This window comes from Zeus faber (assembly GCF_960531495.2).
Source record: "Zeus faber genome assembly, chromosome: 10".
Classification (NCBI taxonomy): Eukaryota; Metazoa; Chordata; class Actinopteri; order Zeiformes; family Zeidae; genus Zeus; species Zeus faber.
In genome coordinates this window covers 16861482-16882427 of record NC_137199.1, presented here as the reverse complement: position 1 = coordinate 16882427, position 20946 = coordinate 16861482, and the positions used below count along the sequence as shown (strand labels likewise).

At 42.1% G+C, this 20946-nt stretch overlaps 1 protein-coding gene across 1 annotated transcript in view; it reads left to right on the top strand.

Moving 5' to 3' along the window:
* Positions 1–20946, top strand: part of fstl5 (follistatin-like 5) — a gene marked incomplete at both ends in the record, with an annotated part of 190975 nt that overhangs the window by 98680 nt on the left and 71349 nt on the right. Inside the window, 2 exons of the mRNA XM_080008170.1 lie at positions 5456–5652; positions 11193–11313. Coding sequence (XP_079864296.1) covers positions 5456–5652; positions 11193–11313 — 318 coding nt within the window. The remainder of the gene's footprint in view (positions 1–5455; positions 5653–11192; positions 11314–20946) is intronic.

Genomic DNA, 20946 nt, shown 5'->3' with positions numbered 1-20946 from the left:
TAACTAGCTGGTTTGTGCAAGAGAAGTGATTACTTGCCAATCATGCAGTACAGGAGGCAGGGAGATGGAATTGTAATTCCTCCAACTCCAAGTTTAGTTGCTGCTCCAGAGGGATTGAGCAGTGTAGAGACTGTCTTACCAAAAAAATTAGATAGCATTCAATTATCCAGCTGCAAATGGCTTCCATCTAAATGGAGATAATCTCATTAAATTGTCCATCCATCCATTTTCACCTGCTTTCACCTGGAAATGGTCACAAGAGGCTGGAGTTGATGTCAGCTGACTGTAGCTGAATGGACGCCCGTCCTTCACTGGGTCACCCACACATTCATACACTATTCATACCAAGGCAGGTTCAGAACCTCCAATCAGCCAAAACTGGAGAGGGAAGGGGTGGCAGTTCTGCCTACCACGGTAGTGTTTTCAGGGCCCCTCAGCACAGAGACACAGACGATGGGGTAGAAAACACAAGTTTATTGTAGTCATGTAGTCATGACGAGGGCTCCTCTCCTGTGTGTGAGTGTGGGGATGGGGCTTTTACCTGTTGCTCGTTAGACCAATCAACGAGCAACAGGTGTACAGCTACACTGATCCTGGGCCCAATTTCCTACACCCAGGACAAGTGTGGCTGCTCAAATCACACCATCCCCACACCACAGAAAGAAAGTCACACAAACGAGGAGGCGGATGTGCAAACTCCATTCAGACAAATTCCCAAAACTAGATTATAACCAAGATCTCTGGAGCCGCAAAGCAACAGTGCTAACCCCTACAGCACAGATTTGGATTGCTGTTTGTTGAGGAATCGTTTAACTGATCAGAAATGCAGGCATGCAGTGTACTCTGTGTGTTTGTGTGTGTACTGTGTGTGTATCCTCTGCATATGCAGCGTGCGCTCCTTTGACGATGCTGACCTTCAGATCCCCTGGGCTTGTCAGCAGCCATTAATCTTGTATTCATCCTGCCATTTGTGACCACGGCAGACTCTGTGGTCTGTCGAAACGTGCTCCGTACCGTGATATGTGGCAGACTGCAGTCCAAGTGGCCTGCTTCCAAGCAGCCGATGCACGCTCAACTGGATAAATGCAACCTTTCCCGTTCTTCAGCCAAAGTTTCAAACTTTTATAGTTTTATAGTAAAAATATCTCAAAAATATGTTGTGTAAAGTTGCTGTCTCAAAGGGTTTTAATGTGGGTAAAAGTCCATTTTGCAGAAATTTACAGTGACATTGAGGGAATTAAATAATGATTCAACTGGCTCCGAGTTCAGGAAAGCCTTATAGTTTAGTGGCTCAGACAATTTTTTCAGGTCTGTTGACTTGGACACTCCCAGAAAAATTATATCGCTGGCAGAATGAGTGATGAGTTTTTCTTCAAACAGACAACAACAAACGGCTGGCCTGTCAGAAATCGTGTCCCGCATGCTTCCATACAATACAAACACAACACAACACGTTTATGTGAACTGGTCATCCGTGTCTCCAAAATTGCAGAAAGCGAGCATTGCACTTCACTTGCACCAAAGTAACTCCATTTTGAACTCCAGCTGACTGATTGTGAGCCACTTTGGTCATTCAATGTCGGACGGTTATAACTGAACCTTGCTGTGAGCACAAGATACTGAAGCTCTTAATCCCCTGGTGTGTTAATGAAGGAATCTCTCAGCAATAAAAGGTGTTTCTTCCATTTTCTGAGAAGAAAATATATCTCTGCGTGCTGTGTAATAGACCTTATTTAAAAGCTACAGTCAGAAGCATGTCAGATAAAAAGTTCAAGGAAAGCCAAGACTCCTTTCATACCTCCCTCATTTCAACCACTGCAACAAAGGGTCGCAAAGATTTGACAGATTGAACTCAAAATAATAAGGTAATACGGGCAAAACCCTGCGACGCCTTTAGGAGAATACTGCCCGAGTTTGTGGCTTCACATCCTTCCTCAGAGCCAAAAGGACGGCTAGCATTGCTCCTGCGCTGAGAATCCCATTTAAATTCTATGTAATTGCTCACGTTCTTCTCCTGAGAGGAACACTGGGGGAATAAAAAGAAAACCCATAAAGCTAAAATGAGCTCGGAGAAATTCTGTAATGAGATGTCACTGGTTTCTGAGGTCGTCGCATCAATCGTCAGATCCCACAGTTCTGTCGACTGCGCTGCACTTACCACCCTCATCCGACCGACTGCCAACCAGCGACCCTTCCTCCGTTCTCTCCTTTCACAGAAGGCGGAGAGCAGCATTTGTTTACTCCTTTGTTTTATATTTCCGGGGCATTGATCACACCGGAAAGTGCGACGGAGATGTCATCCTTTCTCCCCCCGAGATTTAGGAGCGGAACTCCGCAAAACAACAAAGTTTTCCTGTGGGTCGGGTGGGATTCAACCGAATCAAGCAGGAGAGCCATCATTACGGGGGAAAACAAGACTCAGATCTAACAAGCAGAGTAGATGTGACATGTGTCAACCCCCTTTTTTAGTCATTATATTCTCTCTGCTCCAACTCTACTCTGACGAACCGTTTCATGTAGTAAGTGCTTTGATGTGGCGCCTTTGAGGGTGCATTGTAAATACAACATTCTCAAATTTTCCTCCTCTTCTCCTTCTTCTTTTTCTTCTGTTGGTGTCAGGGCCCCGGTGCCTTACACCTGTGCAGTGGATTAGCGTGTCAGCTGCGTCGTGTTGACAGGGACGTGTCTTTTTTTAGACGAAAAAAAGTCAAATGCTGCCGCCCTGACAGGAAAATAATCCACGGCATTTTGTTATTGTAGTGAAGACAATCCTGGCAATAGCACAGAAAAATAGAAGAGCATAAAATAAAATAGAGTAGTCTGGTAATCAGGGGATCGTTGGAGGGATCCCATGCTCCACCTTGACCACATGTTGAAGTGTCCTCGAGCAAGACATTGGATGCTGAACTGATCCCAATGGACAGTGAGGGGTTGGATGGGGTTGGGTGAGGTTGGATGAGATTGGTGCCTTGCATGGCTGCCTCTGCATGCATGTATTTGTATGGGGGAATTGGTGGGCAAAATTGTAAAGTGCGTTTCTGTTACATTTAGTCATTTAGCAGACGCTTTTATCCAAAGCGACTTACAATTGTTCAAACACCAACGGACGCAGCCATCAGGAGCAATTAGGGGTTAAGTGTCTTGCTCAAGGACACTACAGCATGCTAGCAGGAGGAGCCTGGGATCGAACTACCGCCTGAGCTACCATCCCCGTTGTAGTTTCTTGATGAATTTGATGTGTTGATGAGGAAGAAGTGACCGCTGACGCTGACTTGAGTAAAATAATAGATCTATTATAAAAGAACAGCATCAGACTAGACTTGCCATGGACCTCTAGGAGAGAACCGAGCCGAATGGATTCTCTGTCGAATGAAACTCAGGCAGGTTCTTTTATGCTTAACCAGAGACAACGTTGACCATCTGATTCCCCTACATAGGTCACCGTTCAATGGGCTCTGTCTCTCTCTCTGAGACCCCTGGCACCATCTGTTAATCATTTATCTTATACAATGGGTACTGTCTTGGGACGCCACATATTCCAAGACACCTCACTGTCCTTTGGACTAGAAAGGGAGCTATATCAAATGCAGTCTATTTACCAATAAAATAGAATAATTGCATTTGCCCAAGGAGAACGTCAAGTGTAGTAGCTAGTTACCTCACAGGTGTCAGTCCATAGCCCTTGGTTTTAAAGGTTAAAGATCTCAACCTTCATCCCGACGGCAGAGACTCAAAGTGATTATTCAGTGGATCTGTTGGAAGGTTCATGATGTATTCTGCTGTCCTGATTCTACGCTCATCATTAAGCTGCTTGATGGTCCTTTGCGGCTTTCCAGTGATTTAACTACTCCACAATATCACCCTCTCCGGTTAAATCTTCCAGGTGACGTTGAGAACAACACCAAGCTGTTAAGGCTGAAGGTCAATACTGACTCAATGAAGCAAGGTTTAAAATGCACTTAGGACATTCAGTCACATCCAGTCTCCTGAGTGTGTTAAGAAAAAAACAGCCTTGATGACATTTGGCTCCAAAAGGTCAGTTTGTTGTTAAGATGGTATCGGATATTTGTACTGCTCCGCTCTATTGTTTTGGTCCATATGTTTAGACACAATAGTTGACCACTTATTTTGTTTTCTCTGCATTCAGATCTAGGAAACTGGTTTTCAGTGTCAGAGTGTCAAGCACCACAATGTCAATGAATACTTAACGAAGGTCATTTTAGGGTAGCTGATACAGTGGTGGGAATACTATTGGCGAGAGCACTGAACCCTGGGGGGAACCAGTTCTGTAGATATAGATCTGATTGTACCACATTGACCCCTGTCAATGCAAACCCACTCAGGTGTCAAACTCCCTAAGGTCTTTAGGAAATAAATTAAATGATCCAGGGTTGAGGGTTGAGCTCGATATCCATCATTTTCAGGAGCTATTAAATTGGGTTTGATCGTGAGTGATAAATGGATCACAGAAAACCTGAGCTGGTTGATTTTGAGAGGATTGTAAGACACAACTGCTCATATTATCTGGGCCGATGGCCTTATACAGCACCACCTTTTAAGTGCCTTATCAACATCCCCCACTTTTAAGAATACATCGCTGTTCTCCTTTGTCAATATAATGTTACATATTACATCATCTGTCTGTATTTCTCTGACGGTTGGATAGAGTATTAAATCCTGTCCAAGCATCTCTCATATGCCCTCCCGGAAACAAACTTTTCCTTACAATTATTTTATGTTCGATTGACATCTGATGGGGAACACTGGGGAACATTAGCCCTTGTGTCTAACTGATATATTTACAGAGGTTTATTATTGTGCGCTGTCCCTGTATAACATACAAAATAATTTCATTTTTTTTTATATTCTGTATGATGATTTTGGACTGCGATCAAAAAGGTTGTTCCCTCTCATTTTGTTAAGGTCCTTTGTTATCCAGGGTCTACTATATTAAAACACTGTCAACTTTTGGGATGGCACAATAGATTCCTCATCTCTGGAGAACAGCTCCCAATAGATGCATTTAAAACGGCGTGACCGCCTATTGTTTAACACTTTCTAATTGGATTTCAAGATTCAAGATTCAACAGGTTTATTCGTCACATACATATACATGCTTTCATACATATATGCAGTGAAATGTCAATGCAACGCACCCGGTGATTACACACAATATGTCTTAGACTGAAGTATCTCCCTAAGAATGCACTTATCAAGGGTTTTTCGTTTTTTTTGTGACGTTGAACTTAAATCTGCGATCATCTTATTTTTTCATCTATTCGAAGCAGCTTTTAGACATTTTGCGCACATTAAAATGGCATTTGTATTGCAAAAATTTCATTTCAAAAAACGCCAAACAGAATCCAGAACATGTTCACTCCTCTCTGCGTCAACAATTTAGGACAGAAGGTCCTTTTCCTGCCAAAGCATTATTCTTCTTTCTCCCCCCCAACAGATGATAATTGCAGACTGAGTGACTATCGCAGGCTGAAAACCAAGATTCTGGATCTGCATGAGAAGAGATACCTGGGGTCCAAATCCCACGGCGTCCACAAGGACAACATGGCCGCCAGGGGGCAACTAGTGGACGTGGTGTTCAAGCGCTTCGACGCCGACAACAACGGTCGGGTGGACAGCAGCGAACTGTCACAGGTGAGGGCGTGGAACATTAAAAAATGGCATTCGGGTGAGAATTAAAAGACCCTTATAAAACACTGAGGTTTGAGCATGAGGGGAGGGGGTGAAGATTTAGACCAGGGGATACTTTGATTTTTGAAGCTTGTGAAGGCCTTTGCGGCAGTACTGTTACTAAGGTCTGTAGAAATGAACTGGACTTGACTTGTGTGAGCAGAACAAGGGGCGTGGTTAAGCCGCGGCAGCAGACCACAGTGTGGCTTCCTTCCCGCAGCCGCACAGCTGCCCCCGAATCGTCCGAAATCAGCGCCCGCAACCCATGCCGCCGCCTGCAGCCGCGTCTCAACCGTGCCCTTTGGTCCGCCACAACTTGACATTCTAAAAAAAGAAAAGCCGTAATTATCTCTAATCAGGGTTGATGAAGCAATTTGTAATGTAATCTGTTGCACGTATCAAATCGCCTCCGCCCAAATGTTATTTGACATTAAAGTTTGGTTCAAAGAAGATCCCAGATTTTTCTGAGCCTCAACGCAGTTAAAACACTGTTAATGTTTTTCCCCCACGTTTGAGTCGCTGTTTTCATGCCTGCCATCTTCCTGTCCCGCTGCTCTCTGTGGCCTCTCCTCTGGTCGCCGGGGGGGAAGAGCAGCAGTTAAATCTGCAAAAAAGCAATGTGGGTCAAAGGGGCCGGCCGCTCCCTCGACGCCGCAGCCTTGACGCAGCGCGACAGCCTTTTTGGGGCTGTCGCGCGAAAATAAGATATTCCGTGCATAACAAATAAATGTCTCCGGATACTGTACCTGATGACTGATTTAATACAGAATCCATTTGAATAATTCTGAGGGTAAGTAACCCATCGGCACTTTTAAAAGCTGCCGACTGTTCTCGGGTCAGTTGGCGGCTGATCCAGAATGATCTCCGTTTAGGGGTCATTCCAGTTAGAACCGTCTTCCCCCTCTGCAGTGCAAGCGCTTTGCTGATTTCATTATGCCAAGTTCAGGCAGCCCTAAAGGATGCCTCCAAAAACGGTTGATATTATTTTACTCTATTATCATATAATTAACATATTTTTACATTCCGAGTGGATCCATGCCCTATCTTGGAAAGACAAAATAAAATAAAATCAATGTGCAACGGGTAAAACGCATAATCAACAAAACACATTGGGGTGTATTTCTTGGAATAATGCTGCCAATGCTGCCTGAATATTAATTTTTGAATATGCCCTTCTAACTCGCTGGGTGTTACTTTGGGCAAATTTGCCTACCACGGTGCTGCGAGCCAAGCTTAGCTGCAGCGGCGTCTTCCCCAGGTGTTTGAAAGCCACAGTCTGGTCACAGATAATTAGCAGCGGCTGAGACTTTCCTCAGGTGCACTTCAAGGGTGGCTGTTTGACTCCCAAGGCCCACGTGGGAACATTAGCACGATCCGTTCTGTTCCAGCAAGACAAGAGAAACTCTACAAAGACAGTAGCAGAATACAAGAATGATTGTGATACGAATGTAATAAGCTATCAAAGGATGCAAATTACGCCACGTAATTAGGTTTTTAATAGAATTCATAAAACCAGAGGATCAAATGCATGATTCATCTCATAATGCAACTCAGAGGCTCAATGGATGTTCTTTTGGAACTTTTGCTGTGCTTTTGTTTCGCCGTGGCGCTGTGGTTCCGGAAGTTCCATTAGTCCAACGTGAGGCGTTAATGGTACGGTCACACCGCCGGCGCCGTGGCTTCTGGGCCCTGCGTCGGCTCAAAATCGACTAGTTGTTGTGGGCGCGCCAAACATTTCAAACCTCTCGTCTTTTCCCTAATTAATATACATATATATATATATATATATATATATATATATATATAGATGGTGCATTGTCTACTTATCTTTTATTAAAAATGGTGTAGTTTAGTTTAGTTGTAGTTTACTTGGCAAAAAAAAACCTCTTGAATAAATGACGTAAATAATTTTGCCATCCGCCCTTTAAAATAAGGAATCGTCCAAGTTGGAGAAACATAAAATGTGTTCCTTATTTTATTGATAGTTTAAGTGACGCTTTTCATTTAAAATAATAGGAACAATGCGATGGTCCGAGCCTCCGTTTTCCGTGGATCAGCGCCATTAAGAGCCTATCCTCTAACCCTAACCCTCCTATTGGCTGTCGCCGCGCGTTCTGTGCTGCTCATTTGCGTAATGTTAAAAACTGCAACACTTTCCTTGTCGCCAGTCGTCGCTCCGCCCCCTGCAGCTCTGCCCCCTTGCAACTCCGCCCCCTGCAGCTCCGCCCTCTTTAGCTCCATTCCCTGTAGCCCCGCTCCCTGCAGTTCCACCCCCTGCAACTCCGCCCCCTTGCAGCCGGATGTAGCATCGCAGCCTGTCGCCTTGCACCGCCCCGTTGCTGGCGGTGCATAATAACCATAATAACTTTTGTGGAATTACGCTCCTCAAACATGTCCGTTCCTAACGTTTCCCGTTTTGGGGAAACGTTAGGAACGTTACTTTTCTGGAGTGCGGTGGACTTTATTGAGGTGTGTTTGTTTGTGTTTTTGTGTGTGTTTTTGAAAACGGCACTTCCAGGACTCAGGGAAGAAATTTGTTGTTGTTTTTAAGCATTTTCTTACCTGCTTACTTTTTGTTTGGAAAATAATTTGATCGTTCTGGAGGGCTTCAGTGTTTAAAATGCAACTATGTTGGAAACACGGTGTAAACAAACCCCTGACAGCCTAAAAATACACTCAAACACTGTTAAGATGTCATTCCTCATGCTGAGGAGCCAGAGAATACATTTGAAACTCAAAGCATTTATTCAATCCAATAAATCACGATATAAGCATCACCGTCTCTTGGCTGCAACATCTGCTACTGAGTTTGTGATTATGAATATGGATTTTCTTTTATATAAATTTTTCTGCTAGTTTATTGATGGTTTATCGATTCAGGGCAACTTTTCTCTGCAAAAGTTATGATCAGGAATGTCAAAACACATACACACCCACTCAAAGCTTTTTTTTTAAATTAATCTCATAGCAAATATTAATCAAAAAACATCCCAAAATAGATCAAAATTGGGATAGGCTATTACTTTGATATCATTTGTTAGTTTGATATATATATATATATATATATATATATATATATATATATATATATATATATATATATATATATATTCTAGCTGAGTACTTTCGTATCGTCTGATGATTTTGGAATACTCTGGTATAATTTGGTGGAGCCTGGTAGTTGCTTGATATCTGAAAAAGCAGAGTAGCGTCATGCATTGGCGAGAAAATATGACTGGACATTTTGATTGTATTCCTCTTTGTCTCACGGACCAAGGGGCAAAGTTGCTCACTTTTACATTCTCCCCCTTTCAATTAATTCAGCTCTAAAGGTCGTCCACGGACATTCTGCGATACGGTTAAGTAATCAGTGTGGAAACGTAAGAACTTGGAGTGGAATGAGAGATCGTGGGTGGGGGAACGAGTCAGGACGTGGCATGAAATATTTAAGCGCTAGAGTTTAAGCGTCAAGGCTTGTGAATCAAAGATCTCATATAAATGTCTCAAAGGCCACCGAGAGTATATTACATCGACAGGGAGCGGAGAGATTCAAGAAGATCTTAATATAAGTTCACCTCATAAAACTCAGTACTGGAGAGGTTTAGTTCAGCGACGTGCTGCGGGTTGAACTTTTATTTTTAGTTTAGTTTTCTTCAGTTTAGTTTTATTTCAGTTTAGATGTGGATGCAAACAGTATTTTTCCCCTTGGCGGAAGTATGTATTTAAAGATAGGCATATGTTGCTGCAGATAAAATAATGTGAAATAATATGCATTTACACTAATGTTTTGAGAAGTGATATATGACAAAAGTTCCCATTGCTATTAAATTACATCAGCTAGATTTATTGCTTCTGACAAAGTTGAATAAATTCAAATAAATACAGAGTGAATGAAGGAAATTAAATATTATTTTGAAATTAAAAATTTTTTTTATTTGTAATACTATCGTAAATCTCCGAAAATACGTTAACCTACATAAATACGTCATCATTGATGCACACGAGACACAACTTCCCCGACCATCACTGAGACTGCACATGTACTTACACACAACAATGTGAGTTATAACAATGACAAGGTTTGGTTTAAAGTAAAAAAAAAAAAAAAAAAGTTGTTTTAAAGAAACGTCACGTATAAACAGTTTCCTACAGTTAAACCAAGCAAACTTAAATGAAAAGACAGAAAGTGTTAAGAATTGACCAGTTCTTACATAATGATTATAATGCCAGATTAATGTTAAAGTTCCATAAATGTTGTCTGCAATAAAATATAGACAAGTCATCTCATTAAACTGAATTTTACAATTGTAGATTATTAACAGAAAAAAATACAATGAAGCACTCATCAAAACTAACATTTATTTATTATATTTATAAAATAAAAATGTATTTACCATTATTGTTATGCAAAGTAATTACAATGTTTGTTTTTGATATTAATCCAGATGCAGAAAAGTAGCTAAAAGTTTGCGTGGGTTATTTGAGAATACATAAGTGGTATAAGGATGTAGAATCAGACAATGAATGGAATAATCCTCTTACCAAAATTGAAGAAGATCCAAAAACCACAAACAACAATAATGAGTGTATATGCATTGATCATATTGAAAATGCAGATTTAAGTTGAGAAGATGAAAACATTGATGAAATATGAAGTGATAAACAACAAGATGGAATGCTTATGGAACATGTTTCCATCAGTTGATATTGTACAGAAAGTATTAGAGCAGTACTTTGATGACATGTTGTCTGTAGCAGCAGCAGAAGGGAACAACTTTGCACTGTTATTGGAAATGAAACCGATGAAGCTGAAGGTTTCCCACTTATTTTCCAGAACAACAACGGGCACGTTTTATAGTTGTTGTCGTCCAAGTTTGATTTTGTATCAGGAAGGGTTGATAAAACTTTACATACTCACCAAAAATTTGAAGAATTACATTGAGAACACAGTCACTTTGTGACATCATGAACCGATGCTGTATAAATCCAGTGATTGTCTCTGAGTGGTCGTGAAAATCGAAAAATTTTCACTTGTGCTACATTGCACAGAACACGGAGAACTTACTGGACCCCATGTATTGCTGCCTGCAGCTATTATTATTATTATTAATGAAGAAGAAGAAGAAGAAGAAGAAGAAGAAGAAGAAGAAGAAGCAGAAGAAGAAGAAGAAGAAGAAGAAGATTGTAATGATAATCATAATAATAATAATAGTAAAAATAATAATAATAATAATTCATTTGTTTCTGTGAGTACAAACAGTATTCTGGTATCATAGAACAAAACATTGTCTGATTCCTCGATGAACCTTTCAGTTCACCTGCACGCGGCTGTGCGCGCTCACATCAGAGGGGGCGATTTGGCCTCCAGCTTACAAATGAATCAACGGGAACAATAAAAAATAGCATCATTAAAAAATAAATAAAAACATACACATGTTTTTGTACCTTCCCCGAGTCTCTAAACAGCGTCAATAATGAAATATTGTTTTATCCTTGCGCTGAAGGTCATCAAGCAGGAGGGATTCTCCAGAGACGTTTCTGAGTGCACCCTCTTCGACCTTCTGAAGTACAACGATATCGACGACGACGAACATCTGACAAAGGAGGAGTTCTACACCGCTTTTGGTGAGTCTGAACATCCATTTGGCCCGTTGTGGCTGTCAATGCTTTTCTTTTGCTATTTGCTTTTTTTTTTTTTTTTTGTAGGACGGGCATCATCGCTCTAACCCCCCACTGTGAAGGTATTTTCTAACCAATCATTCGAGGAGTTTTAAAAGTGAAGACACTTGAAGTCGCACTTGACTCGCATGTCTCGCAGTGATGGTTAATGTAGCGCCCGGTGGCCAAGTTCACTGCCACAGCGGTGCCGGATTGATTTGTCATCTTCCTGTGCACCACCACCACCACGCTTTCGGAAGCGTTGTTCAATAATTCAGTTTATTTTGGCTGAAAACGTCTAGAAAGCATTGCGCCGGTGGGAAAAACATAGCCATGTCAAAGACAAATGGATAAATAAATAAACCTGTCTCAAGGTTGGGACAGATTTATTTCTATATATCCATGCGGAACAGCAAAGTTGGAGGCATTCCGTGAATCGTGGGCTTTAGGGCGATGACATCAGAATATGCACGTCTATTAAATCTGCTGTCGTCGGAACAAGTAAAAGTTGAAGGCGGTTACAGACAGGCCTCCCGGTGCAGATCCGTATTTGGTCATGTTTGTGCAGCACTATCCCTCCCATACTGTACTTTTCAACCCTGGGCTTTGAATAATGGGAAATTTTCCGTCCCAGTGGCACACCGTTGGCGGGGGGTGGGGGAGGGCGGCTATTATTGGTTTTGTTTGGAGAAACACGAGCGGCGGACGCACAGCGGATCGCACAGCGGAGATGGCCGGCGCCGCCGACCTTTTAAAAAAAAAACTTTATAGAAAGGTTAAAAATATGGGATATTTACGGGATAATAAACAACCGGAGAACAGCGGGAAAGAAGGGTGAGTGAATCCCAGGAGAAATGGGTGGGGTTTGACTGCCATGATCTCCATCTGCTAATTTAATACCATAAGATATGGGCTATATTTTTGCCATAAACACCTTTATAGGCCTAATAAAAGTAAATGATGTCCCATTAAGTGGTGATTGCAGTCGTATATATATGTTACTGCACGGCCAGACTTTGAGTCAGTTGCGTTTCATTAAAAATGTGAGCGCTGATGAAAAGAATGGAATCACAACGAGCTTCCAAACCCATACCGCTGCGCTCCGTAGGCACCGATCTGATAACTGATTACTGTAATTTGATGTTAGAATGAATTGCATTTTCTGTTATTACATATATATAGTTATTCTTCCAAAGGTCATACACATATCACAGTCCTACTTAAATAAAAATAAGTTTACTTTTTAACTTATTTACTTTTTTTAAAGTAATACACAGAATATGAGTCCTACTGTAAAGATAATACATACATAAAAAATAACAACAATATTTTGTTAAAACATTTGTTAAAAATGTATAATTATTATTTGTAAGCGCTTTTCAAGGGAGTCATATACGATTTAGAAAAGAAAAAAAAAGTTATACTTGTAAAGGTAATAATTTGTCAGTCAGTCATTATTGAACATTATAGAAACTGAGAAGCAGCAATGTTAAAATACACAATCAAACAAACAATAAAAACAACTTGGAACATGGAAACAAACACGGTGCAAACATCAATCCATGACACAGTGTGGTGTCTATGTAATGTTCGAAAATATAATCTTGATATACAGTATGTGAAATCATAAAGAAAACCCGGCGTAGAGCTTTTTTCAAATCCGGCTTCACCCCGCTCCGTCGGGTGGTCCTGACCAGTCAGAAAGCTTCTGGACAGGCTCGCGATGCAAACACGTAGGCCAGCTTACCGACAAATCCACCGTCTTATGGCAACATGGCAACGGCAGGTGGGCAGCCCTGCCGCAGTGGTTTCCCCCCCCCGGACGCTCACCGTCGCCATTCCTTCCCGTCTGACATTTTCAGTCGGCTCAATATCCTCTGACATTTGGCTGGCTCGACAAATCCACCGCGGGGGGAGAATTCATTATCATTCTGGGTGGAGGAGTCTGGGGCATGCCGGGGGTATTTGAGCCAATCGCGGCGAGGCAGGTGGAGAGCCTCATCCAATCCGGAGAGAGGGAGTGGCGTTTTACCGGAGAAGTTTGCTGAAAAGTCTGATCGGGCAGACGCCATCTTGGGATCTCTCCCGGGGCAGTGAATTTTTTTTTTGCTTATTTGGCTTTACCATATCAACTTCATCTATATCTGATAACACCATGAGAATTTCATATTTTTATTAAATGGGGCGTATTATGAAATACATTTTTTTTCAGTGCTTCTGCACATACATTTTGGTATCTAACACACAAGCTGTGAATTAAGACAACCCAGTCAGTTTGTTGTGGACTGTCTGTTTCCAAAAACATGCCCTAAAAAGAGCCGTTCAGCTTTTGCAGCCCTGATCTAATGTCATCCAGGGCTTCAGTCGAATTTGAACCGCCCCCCATCTGAGTGACACCACCCACGACTCGACCCACGAGCATCGAACCTAAGAGCAAATCATGGAAAGTGCTCTGTTGTTGGCCGCAGAGACCAGCACAAATCTTTTCAAAGAAAGAGGAATTCATACCAACTGTCTTTGAAAAAACTGAAGTAGAGGGAAATATAAGTATTTAGAAAATAATTCTGCTGTGCGTTTCTCCAAACAAAACCACAAAAAAAGGATGTTTTTATTGCAGATGTATTTACTTTATTTTATTTTATTTTCTGACGTTTACATGAAACAAAAAATCCCCGGTGTGGTGTCACCAAATGAAAGTCAGAACAAACTTTTTAATGAGGTCTTGTAGATCTAATACCAGTGAAGATTCAGCAACTGGATTCGATTATTTCCTCAAATTTGTTCAGAAACAGATTTTGGTGGGACTGATAAGGTGAAAACAGTGAACGGAGTAAAACAACGGAACCCGGAAGCCTTGCTCAAACGCCATTGGCTCACAGAACTGGGCGTGGCAGCTAATTTGCATCTAAAGCTACACGCACAGAAACAACCCGTTTCGGAACAGGACGGTATAGAGCAGGGGTCGGGAACCTATGACTCGCGAGCCAGTTATGGCTCTTTCGATGGCGGTATATGGCTCGCAGACAATTTTGAGCTGAAATTTTTCATCACAATTAACAATTAATTAATAATTATTCTGTGTGATTGTATAGTGAAACAGGTGAGAGAAATTACAATTTTGAAAATAAAATTCAAAATAAAAATGTGGCGGACAAAGGGGCGTAGTCAAGCACCGGAAAGACTCCGGGGCGCCTTGTACTCAGCGCCCTGCCCCTCCCGGGCCTCTGCTCAGGCGCCACTTGTGGGAGTCTCTGCCCACAGGTAAGGGTTTAGGGAGGGAGACGGAGTCTTTCTGGCCGTGGTGCGCCCACATGGCCAGAGTTTTATTGTTCATTTCAATATGCGGCACGCAGGCCACAATTATATATATCACTGAGGATTATGATAATAATTGTGGATAATAATGATCCTCTTGGGCGCAGGAGGAATGGCGTTCCACTGCTGGGCTTCTTACGAGCCCGTGTGTCGATCGCCTCTGTAAGACAGACGAACATTAGGAAAACTCCCTGCCTCGAGTCGGACCAATCAGCTCAACACAAGTGGACAGAAATGGAAAGTACATCAATATGTACTTGACAAATAATCTCTTGAAGTTGAACTTGAGCTTGAACTTGAACTTGAACAGCTGATTCTTAAAATTTGGAACGAGCTTCCCGTCACATACCAGCATATGCAGCGTGTGAGTATTGCCGTATTGACCATGTTTGGCTCTACATACGCATGTGAGCAGTCTTTCTGGCATCTGAGAAACATTAAGAGCGACCTACGCTCATGTTTAACTGATGGAAGCCTCAACGCCTGCATGAAGCTTAACCTCACTACGTATGAACCAGACTACAAGGCCATCAGAAAAACCATGCAGCACAAGAAGTTGCATTAATGGTAAAAATTATTTCATTTATTATTCGTTAGCTACAGTATAACGACAATATTATTAAGAAGAATAAAGAGAAATGTGTTATATATAGCGCTTTTTTAAGTACTCAGAAATGTGTTATACGTAAAAAATGTATGCTTTACTTAATAAATGCACGCATTAAGTTGCATTCAATTTAATTAAATATTATATGGCTCACAAGGAAATATATTAATAAATACTTGGCTTTTATGGCTCTCCCAGCCAAAAAGGTTCCCGACCCCTGGTTTAGAGGTATTTTAGAATGGGTAAAATGGATAATCTGAGTGGTATAAAAAAAAACATGTTTTTGGGCACTTCACCTCATCTCATATTATCTTGTGTAAAAACGAGCATAATAAGTCCCTTTAAAGGGACAACAGTCAACTTTTGCACCGCTGTTGCCAAGGCAACTAAGTTTTCCTCAGAGCGCTCCCTGTAAATGATTAACACCACTTTGGAGAACAGAGGAGAAAGAAGCGTTTTTGCCGAAGAGGTAAATTGAAACCGTCACAATTTTAGTTGAATTTTAGTTATTTTGGTCGTGCAATCATAAACATACATACATAGAATACATACAAACAGCACGTTGACGTCGTCGGCCCATCGCTGCGATACAGGCGAGGCTGAACTGTAAACAGATACAATTAAACGGGGGAGCTGCGGTTTTTCTGGATAAAAAGCACTACAACATTGACATTTCTCAACCCATTTCAATGGATCCTCCTTGTATTCCTGGCCTACGTGGAGTAGATAGATCTACCGTCAGTCATTTCCTCTAATGGTTGCACATTGGTTGACGCTTTTCCTATGACGCACTGCCCTAAATCCATCATTTTCCCAGGGAATCGTACCCCGTGGCAGTCCCAATGCATAGTGATATGGAGGCTTATAGCGAACCAATCTAAACGCCGATGGTGTCTTTATTCCATAGACATTACACTGTGCCATCAACACAAACTTCATAATGATAAGCAAAAGTAAAAAGAGTTGTCTATTGATCCTTTAAATGAAAAGTAGTAGAAATCCTTATTTTTTCGACCATTGGGAGTCAACCCTAGTGAGTCATTTGAATTGATCTATTATCCAGATAATAGATGGACGCCAAGATATAAATAGATATAGATAGAAAAAAAAATAGATAGATTTAATCTCCGGGGGGAAATTGCAGTGTCACAACAGCATAAATCAGAAATATTTGGCAATAAAAAAGAGAGTAATAAGAATTTTACACAGAAAAATAAAATCAATGTACATAAACAATAAACCTAAAAATAAACAATAAACCGGCTCAGAGTTTGCAAGTTGTTCCAGAAGACATTGTTTTTCAACTCAACGATGCCATCAGAGACTGATATTACGGCCTGCGATACGAGCGTGAACCTGAAAAGCACGGTTGGTGGATTTCCTCAATGATTTGAACACAAACTGTGTGCTGATTGGAGTGTCTTACACCGTTGGCGTCGCCTTCGTTAGTGTTTCTGATTTTCCCATTTACGGTAAACCTGACGGAGCACTCTGTCTGCTCGCTGGCACTTTACCTCCAAACGACTTCCTCTTCAGATCTTCCACGCGTTTCAAACCTGAATCGTAATGAGAAAATGGAATTTTGTGGAACTAAATCTGTGCTTAACTCTTTTCTTCCTCTTCACTGTTTCCCTTTCCCTCCCGTCCTTTTTTCTCATGCGCTGCTGCGGAATCAGTTCCTTTATTTATTTGGTGAGAACGCAAAAGAAAGAAATCACTGTCAAAGTCATCGACTGCTTTATCAAATGTAAAAAACGCGCGGCATCTGAGCACAGATGGTGCCGGCGGATTGAAACGATGCCTCATCTTCTGGATGACCGCGTCCTTTTTCTTTTCTCAACAGCTCCGCCTGTCTTAACAATATCATGAAAAAGTTTTTTCCAAGCCGAAACGCAGATAGGAATGTTTTACTCGCCGGGAGGTGAGTGCGGCACTCTCACACCCAGCAGGAGCTTCCCGACAGACGGGTCTAAGTGCCTCCATGCTCTGTAGCGACGACCCCTCCGAATCTGGGAGACACTTAAGGAGAAGCGGCGTCGCCGACGGTGCGACCCGTTCACCTCCCCCCCGGGGACTAAAGCGCGAAATGGACAAGTCTGACTCGCCTCAACTGGTACTCGATTCCTTTGTTTGCGGGGCAAACGGATGTCTTTGGTAACAGCCTCGTGAGCCTCTTTGCTCAGGCCATCGGACACACCCAACATCTCAATCAAAACTCTGAAATCAATCAGGGAACCTAAAGTCAGATCTACCTAAACCGGTTGAATCAGAAACATTTAAAGATGTCTTCTAGTGAAATGTTCACAGTATAGTCTTGTAATGTTGGTATGGGGACACTAATATGAAGACGTGAGGTTATCCTGGTAGATCTAAAAAAAGGACCATGTGTTAGTGTAAGTAGCAGATAGACAGAAAAACACATAAATGGAATTTTCACACAAATTGGCAGTGGAGAATGAAGGCCCGGTGCTCCCAGTGAGTGGTGGGCTTGATGTTTCCCCGGGGCGGCCCCAGCTCCTCCTGGGCGGGGGCTGGTCTTTATTATCTGAAGAGCAGAGCAGCAAGTAACAAGCAACATGTGTAGACGGAGCTACATGTTTGTTGCCTCGCAGTTGCTTCTCTCGAAGCCTCTGTTCATCCTGATGCAGCTGCTGGGGGGTCAGGGGGCAGCGTGCACCTTTGGGCTCCGGCCTCCAGGCACATGTGTTCTGGCTCCACAGCGGCGGTGCCAAACCCCCAGCAGGGGGTTGCTGGGCTCAATCATCACAAAGGACTAAAATCCAAGATAGACAAAATCAAATATCTAAAATACCAACAAATACAATACAGGCTCCAAAGATCATGAATTGCTCAGACATTTTATTTCCTTGTAGGACACACGGTGGACTGTATGGATCTTTATTCAAAGCTTCGTGTATCAAAGTATGAAAATGGCTTATGGCCCTGACAGGGTCCCGTCAAAGTCCCCGGGGGGGGGGCGAAAGTTCACCGCTAAATATCCAGTTTCTAATTTCACAGCCTGCATAATCTGTGAAAGACAGCCATAAAATATTATGCAAATACCCTCTAAGAGCTGCCATAAAGTATAGAGTATCACCCCATAAAATAAATCCTGAGATCCAACGGTATCCGGGATTACGATGCGGGGTATCGACAGGGGGCGACTCTCACCTGCCTGATGCTCCGCTAACAAGGACCCGTGCACACCTTGGTGGAATATTCAGAGCTTGGCGGCGCTGTTTTGTCAGGGCTGAAGATAAGAGTTTATTGTCTATGCATTATTCATTGCTTGGCTGTATAGACAAGATGGGGGATGGAGGCGGGGGCGGGAGAGGAGGAGGGGGAAGAATCAATTTGCAGGAAAGTGTCTGACAGGAGTGATGTGTTTTAATTAGATGATGTTACAGATATGAATGATGTGTGCCCCGGCGCTGACAGTCAGCCCATTGTCACCCTGGAATAATTTGGTTGTATGATGCCCCGATGCATCATGGGTAGACAGATAGGGGATCGTCTTGACGAAGAGGCGTCGTTAACCCGCGGTTGGAGGTTGCCGGAGTACAACACGGCCGGTGGTGTTGTGGGTGCATTCCAGTCAAAGGGTTAGTGTTCAGATTATACTGAAAAGAGTGCAGTCAGTGAGCAACGGGTGTATCTTTGAAACCATTATACATTCTGATTTTTAGTATCTCCGTAGTTTGGTCATAAGTGGGATATACATTTCTATATACTCCTCGTATAGCTCCTACACTTCCAAACCAAGTTTTTACGGTTCATTTCAGCTACGACAAAAGTCCAGTGGTGTGAAGAAGTTCTGAGACCTTTTATTTAAGTAAAAGTGCAAATACCCTCACACAGAATGTAAACGTGAAAGTACCACCACTTTTCTACTCAAGTAAAAGTATATACTTGCTCTCAAATGTACTCAAAATACTAAAAGTAGGAGTACTTGCTGCATATACAGTGCCCTGATACAACAAAGCCCAGTACATAATACGGCAGAGGGATCGGTTCAGTGGATTGGTTGCTCTTGATTTTGATATAAATCCTGTATTTCTAAAGTAACATCACTGTGTTGGAAATGCAGGAGAGTAAACGTAGTGATATTTGCTTTGAAATGTAGTGGACTAAAAGTCTAAATTCTCCTCAAAATGAATACACAGCAAGTATAGACACCCTTTCCACCATCACAGCAGTGGTACAGACATCTCATATTCCCGGTGCGTTGTACGCCAGCCCGTGCGCTCGTCTCTCACGGCTTTTCCTGCCGCCGCATTTTGACATCAGCAGCGAAGCTCGTTGTAATATTTGGTTTTGATCCCCTCTCAGAGAGAGTTTCAGACGCTCGGCTAATCCCTGGATCTGCGGGAGGTTTGCAGAGCTGGAGAATGAGTTGACTTTACACTCCCTGCTTCACCAGCCATCATAATTAGACATCCAGAGCAACAGTCTGGCCTCCGCCGGCGTGGGCCGCGCGCATTAAGGCGAGTTTCCATTATTCCGCTCTCGCAGCACAGCGACGATTAATGGATACTCAGGCTTTTCACTTGTCAAAACCCCCCGATGAGCGCTCGATGCCCAACTTTTAAAATGGGTGTTAAAACGGCTCTAAAAGGCATGTTTCATGATTTTTTTTTTTATCCCCCTAGGATCCAACAAGAGATCTCAAAGAACTCAAATCTCCCTTTTTTTTTTATTTTAATTTTTACCAAAGTGGGAAATTTTAGTCTGGAAGTCACGTGATCCTTTACCTGTATGTGTTGGCGTTTGGGAATGAAAACAATGCGACACCGTAAGGGTGTGAGGGTCATTCTCACATTGAAAGAAAAATGTATTACACTTTATTCATTAACAAAGTGGAACGTTCTCATTTGCAGTTTGGGTGGAGAAAATGAAATCTAAAACACTTTATATAGGTCTAATTGTCATTTAAAATATTTGTTAGTCAAGGGGTTCTCAACTTTTTCTTTGGTTCATGGTTTGTTTTTAGGTCCCAAAATCTGGCCAAATGTGTTTGTTGTTCAACAACAGATGGACAGCACACTTTATTCGTTTTTCTTCGTATTTTTGTTTTGTAATCAGCGCCATTATCATGCGTTAAAATTCACATTTAGGTCAAGAAGCGAGAGGTCCAGGTTCATTATTTGTTTCTTACTGTTTTTTATAAACTGGCATTCCTGGTCGGAGTGCAGACATCCCACATTGCAAATGAGGAAACTGTTTGATGTGAATTTGAGTATCGCCTCGGCTACTTTCATCACATGGAGGATGGAGCACGGAGGGTGCCCCAAATGGAAAATGTAAAAATGATCATATACTGTATTTAAAACTTATTTAAATCCATTATCTATTTCAAATATATCAAGCAGATATCAATTCATAAGTCTTAGAAATGTGACCATGTGCGTATGAGCATGTGATTTGAGTTAGAGTTTACCTGTTTGATTTGTGGTGAAGTAGGTCTGTGCCTTGGCTTTGCCGCCATTGAGAGGGTCGATACGCGTCAATCAAATCGTCGGATCCCTCGGTGCGAATATTGGTTTTGGTGTTTTGCGGATCGTTTGGACATTTTGAGCAAGTTTGAGCAAACTTCCACACAAACGGAGATCCCAGTATCTGTCGAGTCGGCAGAATCTGGAAAATCAGCAGGAAATCTGATATATTCCGTCCAGACAATA